The 17601-nt window shown below is 36.7% G+C and overlaps 1 protein-coding gene across 2 annotated transcripts in view; it reads right to left on the bottom strand.

Annotated features, from left to right (window-relative positions):
- The window catches only part of LOC126281386 (uncharacterized), a 264112-nt gene that overhangs the window by 12813 nt on the left and 233698 nt on the right, over nucleotides 1-17601 (bottom strand). For both annotated transcript variants that reach the window (XM_049980311.1, XM_049980310.1), the window contains exons 3-4: nucleotides 12516-12647; nucleotides 12067-12175 (exon numbers count right to left, since the gene is read on the bottom strand). In XM_049980311.1, coding sequence (XP_049836268.1) covers nucleotides 12067-12175; nucleotides 12516-12647 — 241 coding nt within the window. The remainder of the gene's footprint in view (nucleotides 1-12066; nucleotides 12176-12515; nucleotides 12648-17601) is intronic.

Here is a 17601-nt window from a genome sequence, read left to right as displayed (position 1 = left end):
GTATTTAAGGAAGATCAATGAGCTAAGGTCATCAATTTCTTATCCACCCCTCCCTCCTTCCCTTACTGTCGGGACTGAAGCAGTGTACCAAATCTGTCTGTATACAGAGTAAATGCTGTGTCCAAGTGTGAGAAAGTGTTCTAAATGTTGGTGAAGTGTGTATCTGAGATGGACCATGGGAACCAGCCTGGTATTCACCTAGTGGGATGTGAAAAACTGCCTAAAAACCATATCCAGGCGGGCCAGCCCACTAACTGCTTGCTGCTACTCCTCTGGATTGATTCGATCTGGGACTGGCATACCTCCTCATCCTGGAAATGGTTACATTAGCACACATGGCAACCCAAGCACTTTATACCTAGATCAACAATAGGGAATCTTGTGCTTGTAAATTGTTCCTACTGGAAAAGCCATTTACAGGTCTTATAGTATACAGAATGCCAATGGAGAAACTTTTGCATATTGTTACAAAAATTTGTATCTATTATGCCACCTATCAGACAAAAAGTAGCAAATAATAGTCTGTGGATATGTTAAGATAAATTTCTTTAAAGTTTCTCACAAAAGGAGCAATCTGGAAATGTCACCTAACACTTACAATATGTATTCTGTTGTTAATTTTCCCTCCGGAATAACACGGGAAAGCAGTACACTAATATACGACATTTCTGTATGTGAACAGTTAATTAATGATTTAAATGTTTATCTAGTATCTCTGACCATGATGCATACCTAGCAATATTACAGAACTTACCCAATTAAAATGAAGTTCTGTCATGAAAATGAGAGTAGTGAGCAGATAATAGGAAGTTTCAAGGTAGCCTTACAGGAAGCAGTCTGGAAAGATGTGTATACTGCAACAGATATCAACTTCCAATTTAATGTACCTAGAGATAGCTTTCTATCAATCTTTAACAGTTGCTTTCCCAAGAGAACAATAAAGTGTGGTACTAATAAGACCTCAAAAAAGCACTGCCTTACAATAGGAGCAATATATGTGCAAAGAAAATGCAGTTGTTTCAAATGATTAGGACAAACACAGAACTAGGACTCACTTCATTTTACAAGAAATACTGTACTATATTAATGAAAGTGATTAAAAATAAAAATAAATAAATTTATAATGTCTGAAATAAATAGAGCAGCTAAATAGACACATCAAAAAAAGTTTTACATCACCTCGGTTACTGTTGCTCATGAAAACTGCACATTGCATGTTGTACCACCATACAGTGAGACCTTTTTAGTGTGTGGTGGTCCAGATTGCTGTACACACCAGTACCTCTAATACTCAGTAGCATTTCCTCCTGCATTGATGCATGCCTGTATTCATTGTGACATACTATCCATAAGTTCATCAAGGTGCTGTTGGTCCAGATTGTCCCACTTCTCAACGGAAATTGGCGTAGATTCCTCAGGGTGGTTGGTGGGTTACATCGTCCATAAACAGCCCTTTTCAATCTACCCCAGGCATGTTCAATAAGGTTCATGTCTGGAGAACATACTGGCCACTCAAGTCGAGCGATGTCGTTATCCTGGAGGAAGTCATTCACAAGATGTTCACGAAGGGGTCGCGAATTGTCATCCATGAGGATGAATGCCTCGCCAATATGCTGCTGATATGGTTGCACTATCAGTTGTAGGATGGCATTCACATTTCGTACAGCAATTACGGCACCTTCCATGACCACCAGTGTCAGATGTCAGCCCCACATAATGCCACCCCAAAACAGCAAGGAACCTCCACCTTGCTGCAATCGCTGGACAGTGTGTGTAAGGCATTCAGCCTGACCGGGTTGCCTCCAAACATGTCTCCAACGATTGTCTGGTTGAAGTCATAAGTGACACTCATCAGTGAAGATAACGTGATGCCAATCCTGAGCAGTCCATTCAACATGCTGCAGGGTCCATCTGTACCATGCTGTATGGTGTCTTGGTTGCAAAGTTGGACTTGGCCATGGATGTCAGGAGTGAAGCTGCACATCATGCAGCCTATTGTGCACAGTTTAAGTCATTGGATGACGTCCAGTGGCTGCACAAAAAGTATTATCTCCTCCATGTTCATGCTTTGGTTCACTCCGAGATGCCTGGACACTTCCCTTGAGGAGAGCCATTCCTGGCACAAAGTAACAATCCAGATGCGATCAAACTGTGGTATTGACCGTCTAGGCATGGTTGAACAACAGACAACACAAGCCGTGTACCTCCTCCCTAGTGGAATGACTGGAACTGATCAGCTGTCTGACCCCTTCCGTCTAATAGGTGCTGCTCATGCATGGTTGTTTACATCTTTGGTGGTGGTGGTGGTGGTGGTGGTGGTGGTGGTGGTGGTGGTGGTGGTGGTGGTGGGGGGGGGGGGGGGGGGGGGTTAGTGACATCTTGGAACAGTCAGAGGGACTGTGTCTGTGATACAATATTCACCGTCAACATCTATCTTCAGGAGTTCTGGGAACAGGGATGATACAAAATATTTTTCGATGTGTGTATGTTGAATCTATATGTGAAATAGTTAGAAAAGAAATCAGTTAAGGACTGTGACAACTTTGTTATTAATGAAAACAGCCAAACAATAAATGATAGCAGTCAGGTAGTGAATATATTTAATAATTACTTTCTTGAAGCATTTTTGAAAGATCAGCAAGGACTTAAGCAAGGATAAAGGAATAGAATAGGCTGCCGCTTTATGCTAGAAGCAATGTTTCCTACATACAGGCATATTACAATTACTCCATGCCTTGTCAGACACATTAAGAATGAACTTTACTCCCTCAAAACTAAAAACTCTCATGCAGTTGATAATATGCCATGTAAAGTACTAAAACCCTGTTCTTCACATGAATGCAATGTTTTCACTCATTTCAACACATCACTACTACAGGTGATATTTCCAGGCAAATTGAAATATGCTGCTGTAAGATGTCCTTGCAAGAAAAGTAGTAAGACATAGATTAATAATGACCAACCAGTCTCACTACTGTCCTCCATCTAGAAGGTAACGGAAAAAATAAGTACACAAGAACCATAACATGCCTCTCTCAAAATAAAATTCTTATTCTGTTTGAATCTCTAAAGGGATCCGCATAACATGGCATTTGTAATTCACAAATCAGGTAATGCAAAATTTGAATGATAAAATATTGCAAATTGGTATTTTCTGTGACTCGTCAAAAGAATTTGATTGTACAGTTCACAGTATTCTCCTAGAGAAGCTCAAATATTATGGTAACAGAGATCTTGCTGGAAACTGGTTTTCATCCATCTACCTAAAATGATGCAGAGTGTTGCAATAAGAAACTGGTGGGCTGTATGCCATAAAACAGCATCTTCAGAATGGGGATCAATTCATCTTCTGAAGGGGGTTAATCACCACTGGGATTGGTGTGAATGGACAAAAGATGATTTATCTGTGCAGGTGTAGTAGTGTCACTCATGGTTACTATCCTAAATATGAGAGGGAAAGCCCTTTACAATATTTTCAGCTGGTTTTTGATCAAGATGTTATCAGATTTATGGCTACATGCATTAACTAATATAGTGCAAAAAAGGAACAGGTCAGGTGATTTTACAGAAGATGATATGCTAATATTCACAGCTGTTCTTCCTCTCAGTGGCTATATTGTGGTGTCAAGGACGAAAATATATTGGCAAGTGGGAATTGATAGCCATAATATACTTGTATCTAATACTGTATCAAGAGACAGATTTGTTCTATAATGACTAATTTAAATACCCACAACAACAAAGAGCTTGACAAAACACACTGATTTGCAAAAATTTGGGAGTTATTATCAATGCCCAATGAAAGATTTCAAACTTTAGCGTTGCATGAGTATAATAATCCGATAGATGAATCAATGGTTCCCTATTTCAGACATGGTTGCAAACAGTTCATAAAATGTAAGAAGCTATGCCATTTATCAAATTGTGTTACATATTTTACTTCAAGTGGGTTAATAATCACTGTTTATTTCACAAAAACCTATCTGTTGTGGCTAAAAATTCTGGTGTGGTGATACAAGTGAGGGGTACCCTGTGTGGCTGGAACCATATCAGGGAGATGGCACTTGTAGTGACAAATATATTGACAGTGTGGTTACAGTAGCAACAAACTATGATCATGTTCTGCCTTTGAAGGTGGTTGGAAATTTTTCCAAGGAAAGAAGCAAACTATGCCTGTGCCTCAACCAAAACTATTCCATTCTTATAGTAATAACATGGGTGGCACTGACTGTGTAGACCAAAATATATCACTTTTCCACATGAGTCAGAGGCAAAAAGTGATATTTCTCAACAATAGCTGACTTCATCTGTGCTATATCACAGCACAGTAAAATGCCTGGAATTTTATCTACATATAGAGACTTATTGAGCATCTTGCATTTTGCTGATGGATTGCTATTACTATTCTTGAATGAACTAAGACAGTTAGCAGCAACAAAGGAATGCCTTCTAAAGGACAAAAGATGGATTATATGATGCAAAGAGCATTATGTTTCTGATCTGTCAGTGGATAGCAACACACAGAAGACAATACAACTTCAATGTAGAAGGTTTAAGAAAAAAGCTACTACTGTGTGTGTTAAGCATGATTTGGTACTTCATGTGTTTAGCTTCATTACTTTTCACAAAAAATGAAGCACTTTGTGTTGAAATGATAAAACGGTGTTTTTATGTCACACTGTACTGATATCCTTCCAGGACAGCTCATTATTATGCTTGGACTAAGGGTTCAATTTATGTAAAATCAATGTACAGCATTTGCATGGTAGAGCAGTGGTTTAATTAACCATCTTTTAATTCAGAGTAACAAAAAATTCAGTACCATCTGGGTTAAATACTGTGTTAAGTACATTATCTAAGAATTCTTTACAAAACTAAATTTTAGCAGTATGACAGGCATCCAATGATTGTCTGATGACCACAAACACAAAATCAAAGGTGAGATATTTTTCAGTTCTGAGCCAGTTCACACCCAGTACTCTCTGTCACTTAACATCATCCATGAAAGGAATACTTCAACTAAATCATTCAACACTTTGACTTCATATACATATATTTTGGAGCACAAAAGCCATAGTCATTCCCTAATCACAGAGTCAAGTGCCAGCATTCTTTCTTTGAAGAGACTTCATTTCCACATTCTTGAAGTGTGTACATTGTCACATAGATAGATATGTTTGTCTTTAAACAACTATAATTTTATTTAAAATTACATGCGATTATTTTATTTGTAATGTATTTCTTGATGTGACTCATACTGTTGTTAAAAAACTCTACGGACAAATAAATAAATAAAGGTACCAGCTCTCCTGTCCAAAAGCTACAAGTCACCTTAAATAGTAGTCTGTTGTCTGCCTAACCTACGCCATCTCCTTGCCCTTCTTTAAGGTGCACTATACATATTTGTCCCCTGATATCCTTCATACCAGCCCACCACTTGCTATTCCACTCTAGTCACATGAATCTCAGGTTATAAAAGAGATGGCCACATTCGAAAGCTCCAGCAATGTTGCATTTATTAGTGTGCAGCATTCAGTATGAGAATAACAACTATCTAGCTGCCTATAAGTATGAATGGCCACTGCCAATCTGTGGCTAACTGCAACTTGACAATCCACCTGATGTACAAGCTTTACAACATAATATCAATAACCTAAACAACTGAGTCAGTTCTGGTGCCATTTTGATACTTCCTGCTTGCACTATGTCTTCTACTACATAAGAAGTAACTATTCCCACAGCAGCTTTTTGTTATTGCAGCTCATGTAGCCTGAAACTCAAATGCTCCTGTACTCCCACATTTGCTCTCCTGTTATTTTCCACATCAGATCTCCCGTGTCTAAATCTCTAATTACTTTTTAAATTATTAATTAACTAAGTCATTATATTCCAAGAATGATATCAAGAAGGATAACCTTCAGGTATGTGGATGTGGAACACGTCAAAACATACGGTAACAAATAATAAGAAAATCATTATACACTTAATCCATGTATTTTAATTTAGCAAATAAACTATCACCTTACTGCAGTATGATATTCACAATTAAGTCATATAAATTAAATTAAGTAAAGAAAACATGTTGAGTTTCAGAGATCTGGTATGAGCTGCTGGAGATGGCGGTCATGTGCATTTGAAGTATCCTTGCTTGTATGAATGAATATGTGTGCGTTTTGCTTTCTGAAGCATGCGTTACGTGAAAGTTAAATGTGTAACAGTCTTTTCATTGTGTATATCTACAACTCAATAAACTCAATGAGTCTTTTTTATGGTGAGTAGCAATGTATCCTCTGTCTCATGTTGTTGATATTGAAAACTGGAGTTTCCATTGCCAAATTAAACAAATTAGAAAAATAAGATGCTACTGAAGGGAAAAAGAGCTGCTGTCCCTTCAGTTACACTATACAACTGTTGTTACCTGTTATTAGGATCTTAATACTTTTTTATAACAATGATATTTTTTGAAGGAAGTATGTACCTACATCTACAAATACTGAGAACTATTTACAGTACATTATGATTTTCATGAAGCTCTTACAATAAACACTGGTACTTGTGATGTAGTCACAGAACTTCTCAGTCATTGAACCTATACATTCAGAAAATTTGCAGAAAGAATGGTTAATGAAGTAATTTATTGCTTTTTGTTGAATGGGACCTCGTTGAGTAACGTCCTGCAAAAGTATAAATACCGATAAAAGGAATTTTTTAAGATGTATGGTTATCACAATATTCTTACTACTTGTTATTATGTGAAAATTCCATAAGATGACAGCTAGTGACAATATGCAGAATATGTTAACGCTCTTGTCTGTAGATCAAGAGAGTGAAAGATGCTTCTGAGCACATAACATGCTGTATTGAGCTTCTTGATTGGTTTATCTGTGACCCCTTTTTAAGCTGTTACCAAAGTGGACCCCAAGGTACGTTACAAAATGTGTTTCATGTGCACTTATAATGTTATCAGTTCATTACAGCTGGTTTGAAATTGCTTAATCTGAACCTTTGTTAGATTATGACTTAAACCATTAGTTGTAAACCATCTGTAGGCCTGTTCAGCTATCATCAGGTCTGCCTCTGTAGCTCTTTAGTCAGTGTGCCTGACTGCTATGCAGACAATTCAGGTTCATTGCCTGATACTAACAAGGAGTTTTCCTTGGCTAAGACAACTGGAATGGTATGCACTAGGCCTCATGATGCCAACTGAGGAGCTTCTTGAGTGAGAAGTAGCAGCTCCAAGATCAAGAAGCCCAACAATGGCAGGTAAAGCAGCTCTGCCTCTCCATACTACAGCCAATGAAGCCGGTGGCAGAGCATGACATTTAATGCAGGCCCTTGATTAGTATGCCTGTATCACCAATTTCCGAACCACAGTTTAAAGTTACTGGAACATCCTTTATGCAGGTTACAAGGCAGGGTGAGCCCGGTACTGATCCTTCTGGTGTGTCACATGTTATGTTCCACCATTCGAGCTTAAGTTTCTTGCATGTGAATCAGTGTTACTGAGACACTCTGCTTTTCTGTTATGAAGATAAAATGCCATTCATGGCTGAGGGATGCTGTTAATGCCATTTCAGTTTGCCACACAGAATTATGTGATCGACAAAATCAATGGCTTTGACAAGATCACACAATATACTAAGAGAATAATCTTTCCTGTTTAGCTGTGCTAGTACCTCACTAGTGAAGTATTTTATTGCTTTCTCAATAGAAAATCATTAAATCAGCCGAACAGAGAAGTATTTAACATATTCTGTTCCATTAAATGAGTCAGTATTCTATGACATACAACTTTATCATATATAATTTAAAAAGATTAGAAGGTGTAGTTGCTTATCTTCAGTTTTGTAGATGGGTTTTACTACAGCATATTTAAGAAGCCCTGAACCATTGATGAGTACAGAGGTAGCTTGAGGCTAATCCTATCAATTCAGCATAAAACTAAAATAGACCACTAGAAACACTACCATATCCAGCAGAATTTCTACTTTTCAGTGACCTGATGAATTTTGTATCCTTATGGGTTTATTTTTTAAAATAATGTTTGTTGGTGGTGAACACAGTGTCTGTACAAGAAAATCTGACGCATACTTATTTGATTCCTTGTTACTGGGTGCAGCATTTACTGCCATTTTGAGGAAGCAATTGTTGAATTTGGTGGTCATTTCTAGCAGCCCTTTTTTCTGGGGTCAATATTTTTGTCTGTTTCTAGTTTAATAATGTTCCAAAAGTTTTTTGCCTTATACTTAGAATGTTATAATTTTTTAGTATAGTATATGAGTTTTGATATTTTAATAACAAACTGGAGGAGTTTGCAATACAGTTGATAAGGGAGTTTCAAATCATGACTTTTAATACCTGAAGTTATACTTCCCTTATCTTTGGTTCTGATCAATTTCTCCCTTATTTGTTTTCATGAGGAAACAAGACTGGAAGTGCCATAGGAATACAAGGAAGAGTTAAACTTGTCATTAATTTCTCATTAACATTCTTCCAACAGTTTTTCACTAAACACTGAACAAGTAACTCTTTATTATTCTATGATACAATATTTCTCTTCTATGGCTAGTACCTAACTGTTGAGTATATTTTACTGTTAACATTTGCCCATCATGGCCAGATAAAGCATTGAACCATTGCAGATTTTTGAGTCTAAAAACAAATTGTCAAAAGCTGTTGTACAATGTCCTTCAATCCTCAAAGGCAATTTTACTGTGGAAAATCACCCCAAGCAGAACATCAACAACTTTAGGTGCCCTTTGTCACAAATTGACATTAAAGTCTGACAGAAAATTAACTTTAAAGTCTCCACAGTAAATGATTCTTCAGTTAGGTCTGTTAACCTTATTAAAGCTGTTTCTAGCAGTATTACAAAGCTGAAAATACTTCCTGCTGGTGGCCTGTAAACTGTCCATGCTATATACTTCTGGATTAGCCACAGTGGCACAGCATTCAAGAAGCTGTAAACACAACATTCATTAAACTGAAGGACCTGGGTCTTCACTCATTTCTTCAGGTTACCGTACCACAATCGGTAAAAAAATAACTCTTATAGAATCATTTTGTTATCCGTCCAGCTGTGTGCTTGCCTGCCTACCTGTGTGACTGTTAAAATCCCTTTTTGTAAGGAATGAGTTGAGGTATAAAGTTGAAATTTATGCCAAATTATGGTCCCTTGGTGGTGAAAAAACGTTTAAGCTTCTAAGTCAATGTAATCAGAAGATACTGTCATTTATATCACATATTTTGATGATCACAAACTCATTCATCAAAATCTATATGTGAACCATTATGTGCATGTTACGCCTGGTGGTCTAGAGATAAAGCACATGCCACAATGCTGAGAGGTTGTGGTATTAAATCTCAGTCAGACTACAGACTTTTTGGTCTTCTTTTTAACCTAGTTTTCACCTCTTGCTGGTGTGAGGCATCACCAGAACCAACGTGTGGCTTGAATTCTACTCGAAATGGTAGGACCCCTTTGCCTGGTTGGATAATTGGGATATGTTAGAGACAGATAAGTTGCCAAAATAATTTCCAATAGAAAGACTTGCACCTGGCCATTGAGCCACAACAAATTATTACTATTATTTTTATTATTACTAATCAAAAAATGGAAAATCCAGGATGGAATGTTTGCACACGTGTGTGTGTGTGTGTGTGTGTGTGTGTGTGTGTGTGTGTGTGTGTGTGTGTGTGTGTCTACTGCTGACAAAGGCCTTAATGGCCGAAAGCTATAATTGTGTGAATCTTTTTGTTGTGCCTATCACGACTCAGCATCTCAGCTATATGGTGAGTGGCAACTTTCCTTTTCTAGTGTTATTATTATTATTATTATTATTATTATTATTATTATTATTATTATCTATGTATGTAATCCAGTTTGTATGGAATCCTCAGAGTACATGTCCTACTTACACTCATGTTTCTTTTCTTTCTTTTTTCTTTCTTCTTTTCTTTTTTTCTATGTAGTTGTTCCTCCTGTCTTCTTCAGTGTTCTACATTCGTTTAGTATAAGTACCACAGAAGCAGGTACACTACAGCAGTGTGATATTAGGTTTTAGCCATCAATATGAACCTGTTCAATTTCAATGATGACCGTAAGACATCCTGGTATTCATAAATAATCTGCTGAAATTCCATTCATCTTTCATTTTCCTGTACGGATCTGAGAAATTCGTCATCTTTATTTACAGGATTCTGGTGTTTTGATAGAAGGCACAAAATGCATTTGCTTTCATGTTCTTCGATTTGTTCAAGTTGCAGTATTTATTGTGGTATTAACTGATGGTCCAGAAAGCTACCTGCAACCTCTAAAATTATAATATGATCTTTCCTAAGATCCTTTCTCAAAGAGAATCACAGGTCACATACTTGAGCCCTGCACTTGGTTTAAAAATACTATTCGCCTGGTATTATCACTTCCAAAAGATGAAACAATGAAAGCTTTCGTGACCAGATGTCTTAGCTGCTTGTGATTCTTCTAGGTTATGTGGCCATGGCGCATGAAACATTTGCATTCCTAATGTTTTGCCAGATTTGCACTAGACATCTTCAGAACTGGTTCTGGTTCTGTTGAGTCTAGTCGACTGATGGGTCAGATGTCAGAGTGTGACATAAATACTGTGTAAAAGTAGCCTCACTGAGTTTATACATGATCAGTAGGGATAACCCTTGTCAGAGATAAAACTTAATTAAGAATTGTCGCCTCACAAAGATAAAACTTATCTACAATTCTGTAGAGCCACTGTCCATATGTCACTAAGTTTCATGGCTTCTTCTTTTCCTTTAAACCTATCCCCATTTCATACATATTTCAATGGCTTCTCTATATAGCCATGGATAGTGATTCATCACTGTAGATAAAATTTTGGTTTCAGAAAACTTCACCCCATGATTTGCTAACTGAAGAGCATGATTTGCTACAGTTGATTTTCATATCTTTCCTCATTGGCAAATACTTTTATGTTCCTTTAGTAATGTATTCTTGTTTCTCTTGATCATTATTATCCATGGCTATTTACAGAAGCCATAGAAATATATAAACAAGGGGGTAATTGTAACAGAACAGATGAAGATATGGAAAGTGATATATGGACAATGGCTCTACAGACTCAATAGCTAAGTTTTGTCTTTGACAAGCAACAGTCAATAGTTAAGTTTTGTCTCTGACAAGGATTATCTCTGCTGTTCTTGTATAAAGTTGCATGCCTCTTTTTAAAAGTATTAATGTCACTTGATCAGTACCTCAGAAGATATCCAGCACAGCTCTGGATAAAACATTATGAATGGAAAAGTTTCATGGACCATGGCCAAACAAACCAGAAGATTCATTAGCAACTTTCCAAAGACTTCTTTACCAGTTCTGAGAGCTCCTTCCCATTACTATTACCAAACAATAGGACCTTCTGCTTCTGAAATTTTTGGGTTGTCTGCATGTTTTTGTCCTCTCTCTCTTAAGCACTGAAGCTATTGGAGACAGTTAGATTGAAGCAATCAGTCTTGCAATGTCTAGTGTCTTCTGGTCTGCAGCTCATAATCTGATAACTCACTTTCTGCTTCTTCCACTGCAGCTCATAATCTGATAACTCACTTTGTGCTACTGCCAAATTAGCTCAAAGTATTGAGACAAGCTGCTCTTTTTCTAGCACTGTATAGCAGTACTGACAATCTCTGCCTATCCAGAAATAATCAGTGTCATTCCATGTATTGGTTGTATAGTATTACAATATCTCATATGAAAATAACACAAACACTCCTTACATTGATTGTCATTCCTGATCATTCTGAGCTAGTTAGTAACAGTGTGTGTGTGTGTGTGTGTGTGTGTGTGTGTGTGTGTGTGTGTGTGTGTGTGCAATTTTATAAATAGATGGCATAATCAAATGAAGCTCTTTCGACAAAATCTGGTGTATTACAAGTAGGTGTTGCCACAGACAGACTAACAAAAGTAAGAAAGATTAATAATGAAATGCTCACCATACTGATATTTTGCTATTGCATTGTCCAGAATTTGTAAGTCTTTTAAAATGAAAACAATCTAGAAAGAAAGAATGTGTTGCTTACCTCTAAATCTATTACTCTGTTTTTTCCTCCAGAGAACATACAAAACTACACTAATAACAACAATGGCAAGTAGAACAGCAACAGCCACCAGAGCTCTGAACATGTTTGTCTGAAAAATAAAATTGATAAAATTTAATTTTTATTCTCAAAAGTCACCTCATATTTAAGATTTGAAAAACATGATAAATTTTATTAATGCAGAATTAGGCTGAAACTTTACAACAATTATGTACTGTATCATTACAACTATTTATTGTAACAATGGAGGGCTTATTAACTTCATTAAATTTGATGTATAGTATAATTTTATGACTTAATTCCTGATTAATAAGGATACTGTGAAGTTTCATTTTATAACTAACACATTAATAATATTTAATAGACAATTTCTTTGGGTATGCAAAATGATTAGCACATACCTAAACATTTAGATTGTGTCTTTGTCTTACCTCATAATCATTCTCATAAACATCCTCCCAATCTTTTCTGACAACAAGTTCAACAGATTTAATATTATATGCAGGGTCATGGAGAGACTTTGAGACACAGCTGTAGAATCCTGATTCTGCTGAGGACACACCCTGCAAATAACATCTTCTGCTTATCAATGCATTCCAGTACATGACCTAAAGCAGCTATAAATAGGACATTTGCAGTGTGCTTTCAAAAAGTGTGACCTTAAGTTGTATAGCAAAACAGTATATCGTGGGAAATAAACAAAGTGTCTGTGGAAACTATCAGTTTACAGTGCCAAGTATGGTGGATTACAACCAAAAGAAAGACAGTGATCTCTTCAATATTTTCCATTATTGCTGTAGGTGCCCAGAAACATGGAAAACAGCCAAAATAATACAGATTTCTAAAATATATGAAGTAATGCAGCCTATTTCAGAGATGTAACTGTGCTAAGTCCTGGGTACATGCTATACAGACAAAAATTAAAAACAGTATAAAGATTATCAGCAAAACAAAATTCAATGAATAGCAATTTTTAAGAAAGAATGCTCATGTATTAACAATTCTGTCGTGGGTGTACTCCCAACCTACCCCTCCCTAGAAAGAAATGACCTTCATAAAACAAACTCAAATCCTGCCCTACCACATATCAGCTCAGTGTCACTTTGAAGAAAGTTAGAACATGTCTAGGATATTGATTAGTGGCAAGTGTACCCAGAACCATTTGTCATTAAATCTCAAACCTATTTTGCCAATCATCATGAAACAAATACAAGTTACTGTCCCACTTACGTACACAACTAATCAACACATTATTCTTGGAAGGAATGTTTTCAAATTAATTTAAGTGAGCACTGATAAAACCAATTCATAAAACAGGAAATGAATACAAACCAGAAAATTGTAGACTTATAACTCTTCTACCAATTGTATCAAGAATATTTGAATGAGCTTACACACAGAGACTCATTACATTTCTAATGCAATATGTAGTACTCAATGAAAGACAATCTGGCTAACCGAATGATAAATGCATCATAGATGCAATCACAGATCTCACTGAGAATGTCATAATCTATCTAGATTCTAAAAATAAATGTGTAGGGATTTATGAGTTTAACAACTGCTGTGTAAGTAATAAAGCTTTAGTAGAAATGTTAGATGTCCAATTCTGTTATTATTGTCTGGCAATTTTGAGATTATTTTCTGCCAGTTTTTATATTAGTTTCTGATGCCTTATTTTTTTAAATACTGTGATTTCTTTATTTTTGTCTATTTCCATGTTTTATAGTGTTATATTGAAAATGAAAATATACCTATTTTTTAAATTATATTTATTGAAATAAACATCCCAATTAGTCAAGTTGTCAGAAAAGAAGAAACTTTTCTGTTAAATGGTGTATTAAATCTAATCAATTAACAAAACTATGTAACTGTACACTTGAAAGATTTTCCAAAAAGAAACAGTACCATAACTTCAGAAAAGTTCTCTGCTGAGACATTATGCTGCTGATCCATCAACACTTCATGCTAGTTTGAAAACCTTCACCTGGAGTCTTGTCTTACAACAAGGAAGACAAACTATCTCCAGCATAACACCAGACAACTTACAATGTGCACCTTCACTACTGATATGAAAAGTTTCTTCCGTTAAATTATGACGGGATTTCAATTCCTTTAGAATATCTATGCAGGTATGATTTGTTATTTGCTATTTCAGCATTAATATAATTCATTGTTATAATCATATGGTTGTGTTTTATTCATTCTGCAACATCACTACACACAAATAGTGGAACACTCTCACAGATGTAGATCCAGTTCAGATAAAACACCAAATGAATATGCCCAGGTTTAGAACTAAGTTCCATAAACAAACAGCCACTCCCATAAGTGAACAACCATCCAGAGTCCATGTCAATTACCAAGTCACTGCCCAGGCTATGGTGGTCCCTATCCTCATGGATAATTTGCTTCTGAGTGACAGATTTTGGCTCTGTGGCAGCTCTCTTACAACTGTTAATATATGGGCTCTGGCCTGCATAGCTGGTGTTCTCTAACCAAGAAAGGGTGCAGACAGGCTCATGATTGCTAATTATAAAGTGCCAGTTGTTGAGTAATCCTTAACACTTCGCTTCACTTATGACGAACTTTGTTGAACTCACAATGAACCCCACTGATGAAGTGTCACTGACTCACTGTGATTTGAGTTATAAAGCCATGTGGATTATTGTGCTGCAGTCAAGCAGTTAGATGGTGCTGCAGATAATAAAGTGTGTTTTGCTCATTGACTCCACAAGTGAAGCCATGTCAGTTTGAATAAAATTCTTGAGCTTTTTATGGCCATCTCTGCCATCATTGTTTGGAGCACTGACTGCTGGGGTTGGCATGGTTTCCCACTTATGTAGCCATGATTGTGGCCTCTGGCACAACTCAGAGAGAAATGAAACAACACATGCTTGCAAGGTGATTGGGCAACTCATAGCAGCTCCTGTACATAAGAAAGAAGTCCTGAACCCATTGATACACAGAGCAAAAGCTTTTTCTGATGATGATCACCTACAGTCTGAAATGCAGTACTTGAGATATGTGTTCAGGGAGAATGGTTATAGCAAGAGAGACATTGCAAAGGTTTTCAGTTGTCACCAAAGAAGGATGCCTTGTGAATCAGCTGAAGAGGTCAAGCCAGCTGCTTCCCTGCCATACTTTGGGGCAATGAGCAACAAGTTAGGACATATGCTACAGTGACATGGACTGAGACAAGTGTCCCTGTCTACCTCCAAGATACAAGATATACTGCCCCCAAGATGAAACATATGCTGCACCCTGTTAAAGATGATACAGCTCTTTGTGTGCCTGGTGTGTATGGTGTTCCTTGCAAATGCTACAGCATCTATATATGTCAGACAATTTGCACAGTTGCAGAGCATTACACTGAGCACAGTCAACATATTAAAGAAAAGGAGTTTGACAAGCTGGCCGAAGCTGAGTATTGCATGGAAAACAGACACAAAATACCGTCTGAAAACATGAGAGTGTTAGCTCATGTTTTAATGTACTGGGATTTGGTTACAAAAGAGGCGGCTGAGGTCAGAATGAACAGCAACAACCTTAACAGAGACCAGGGATACACACTCAGTAGGGCATGGGGGCAGGATTTGGATGTCAAAAGGAAGCAACAACAACTGTGTCATCCATGTAGGGAGACGAAAACATCAGTTTCAAAAGTGGCGCTGGCCCATTGTGCAACCTAATGTCAGTCAGACCCACAGCAGGCCAGAACTGCTATGAGCTGTCCAATCACCTTCCATGCATGTATCATTTTGGCCTCTCTGATTGGAGCGAGAGCCCACAACCATGGCAATGTAAACAGAAAACTGTGCCAGCCCTGGCAGTCAGTAGTTTTACTACTGATGATGATGGTGGAGATGGCCATCAAAAGCTTGAGAATTTTATTTGAGTTGACGTGGCTTAAGATTTTATTTAGGTTGAAATAAGAATATCAGGCTGTGAACACTGTCTTGCTTGGATCTGTAGGCAGAAGAATTGTTAGTCTGATTTCACAGTACAACATACTGCATGTAAGTGTTTCCTTCACCCCTATCAGAAGAATTTGTCTCTTAATATTTTTCAAAAGCTTATTGGTTTCATCACCAAAATTTCATTGTCCCACAATTATGAAGAATCTTTAATTGATGTACCTTATTAAAAATCTCCCAAAATGAGTCATTTGTGGGTAAACTTGTTGTTCAAAAGAGTACCAGAATTGACATCACTGTAAGCAGGGTACTTTTGTTTGACATGACATCTAGAACCATAATTCTCTACATGGGAAATTAACTGTATTTAAAGACTAAACACAAACCTCAGCTTTGAGAACAAAGTTAAACTCCAGAGTAAATGTTCAGTGATGATTAATAAGTTTCTGATTTCAGAATTATAACATTTTTACACAGAAACAGAGAAATTCCAATTTTCATGATACGTAGTGAAAACCACCTATTTCATGTTGTGTTGCTAAAAACTACCAGTTATGCATTATTTTTGTACTAATGTTCAAGTGAAATTTTCCTGTCCATAGTCATTATCCTAGAATATAGAATAGTGTCATTCATACAACTAATTATATTGTCTTAATTAAGTGCGTCTGACATGTGATTGTATATAACATAAAGATAAGTGGGCCAAGAGTAATTCCCTAGGGGATGGAAATGTAGAATTCTCATTACAGATCTTGATTTCTCACCTGGTGTCTTTGTAATTTCGGTATATTGTCTTCTGTTTTTCCAGGTTTTATCTCCTGCCTTCCTTATTATACCTTGGACATCTAACATTTCTACTAAAGCTTTATTACTTACACAGTCATAAGCATTTGTTAATACCAAAGTCACAAAAAACACCTAAAATGAGAAAGCTAACATTGGAATTTCCAAAAATAACCACACAACTAGCCAAAAAACAAAACAGGTTTTTTTCTGAGCCTAACAACAGAATACAAAACCTGGAAATGAAAAAGCAATATGATGAAGACATCAATATTTGCATCGATGAGTGCATGTCAGAAAACTCCACTCGCACAAAATTCTCTGAGATAATAAGTAACAAAAATGGGAAATGAGATAAGCCCACAGAATATATTAGATCAAAACTCAGCTCCAACCCATGTGCACTATACATATTCAGCTACCTAAAAGACACAAATAATGTGGAATGATGTACTATGTATAAATTAATTCCATGTTAAGTTATGGAATAATTCTGTGGAGAGAAGCCCCAAGAACAAATATTAATAGAGTAGTCAAACTGCAGAAAAAGCAATAAGAATAAAATCTTAAACAGAGAGAATCAGAAAGCCAGTGTTTAAAGCATTTAACAAGAAATGATTACTTGGTGTGTAGAGTGGGTGCAGCAATGTTTCTAAGATGAGGCAAATAACTGGCTAGTAGATCTGAAGATCAACAAAAACAATAAATGTTGTAGGAAAGATCTTGCAGAATGTGTATGCTTTTGGGTAAAAGAAGACCACTCAGCGAAAAGCAGAAGTCGATAGGTAAACACAAAAGAAAGAAAACTTCCTAA

The sequence above is a fragment of the Schistocerca gregaria genome, chromosome 7 (genome assembly GCF_023897955.1).
Source record: "Schistocerca gregaria isolate iqSchGreg1 chromosome 7, iqSchGreg1.2, whole genome shotgun sequence".
NCBI classification, from domain to species: Eukaryota; Metazoa; Arthropoda; class Insecta; order Orthoptera; family Acrididae; genus Schistocerca; species Schistocerca gregaria.
This window is presented reverse-complemented; position numbering and strand designations above follow the sequence as displayed.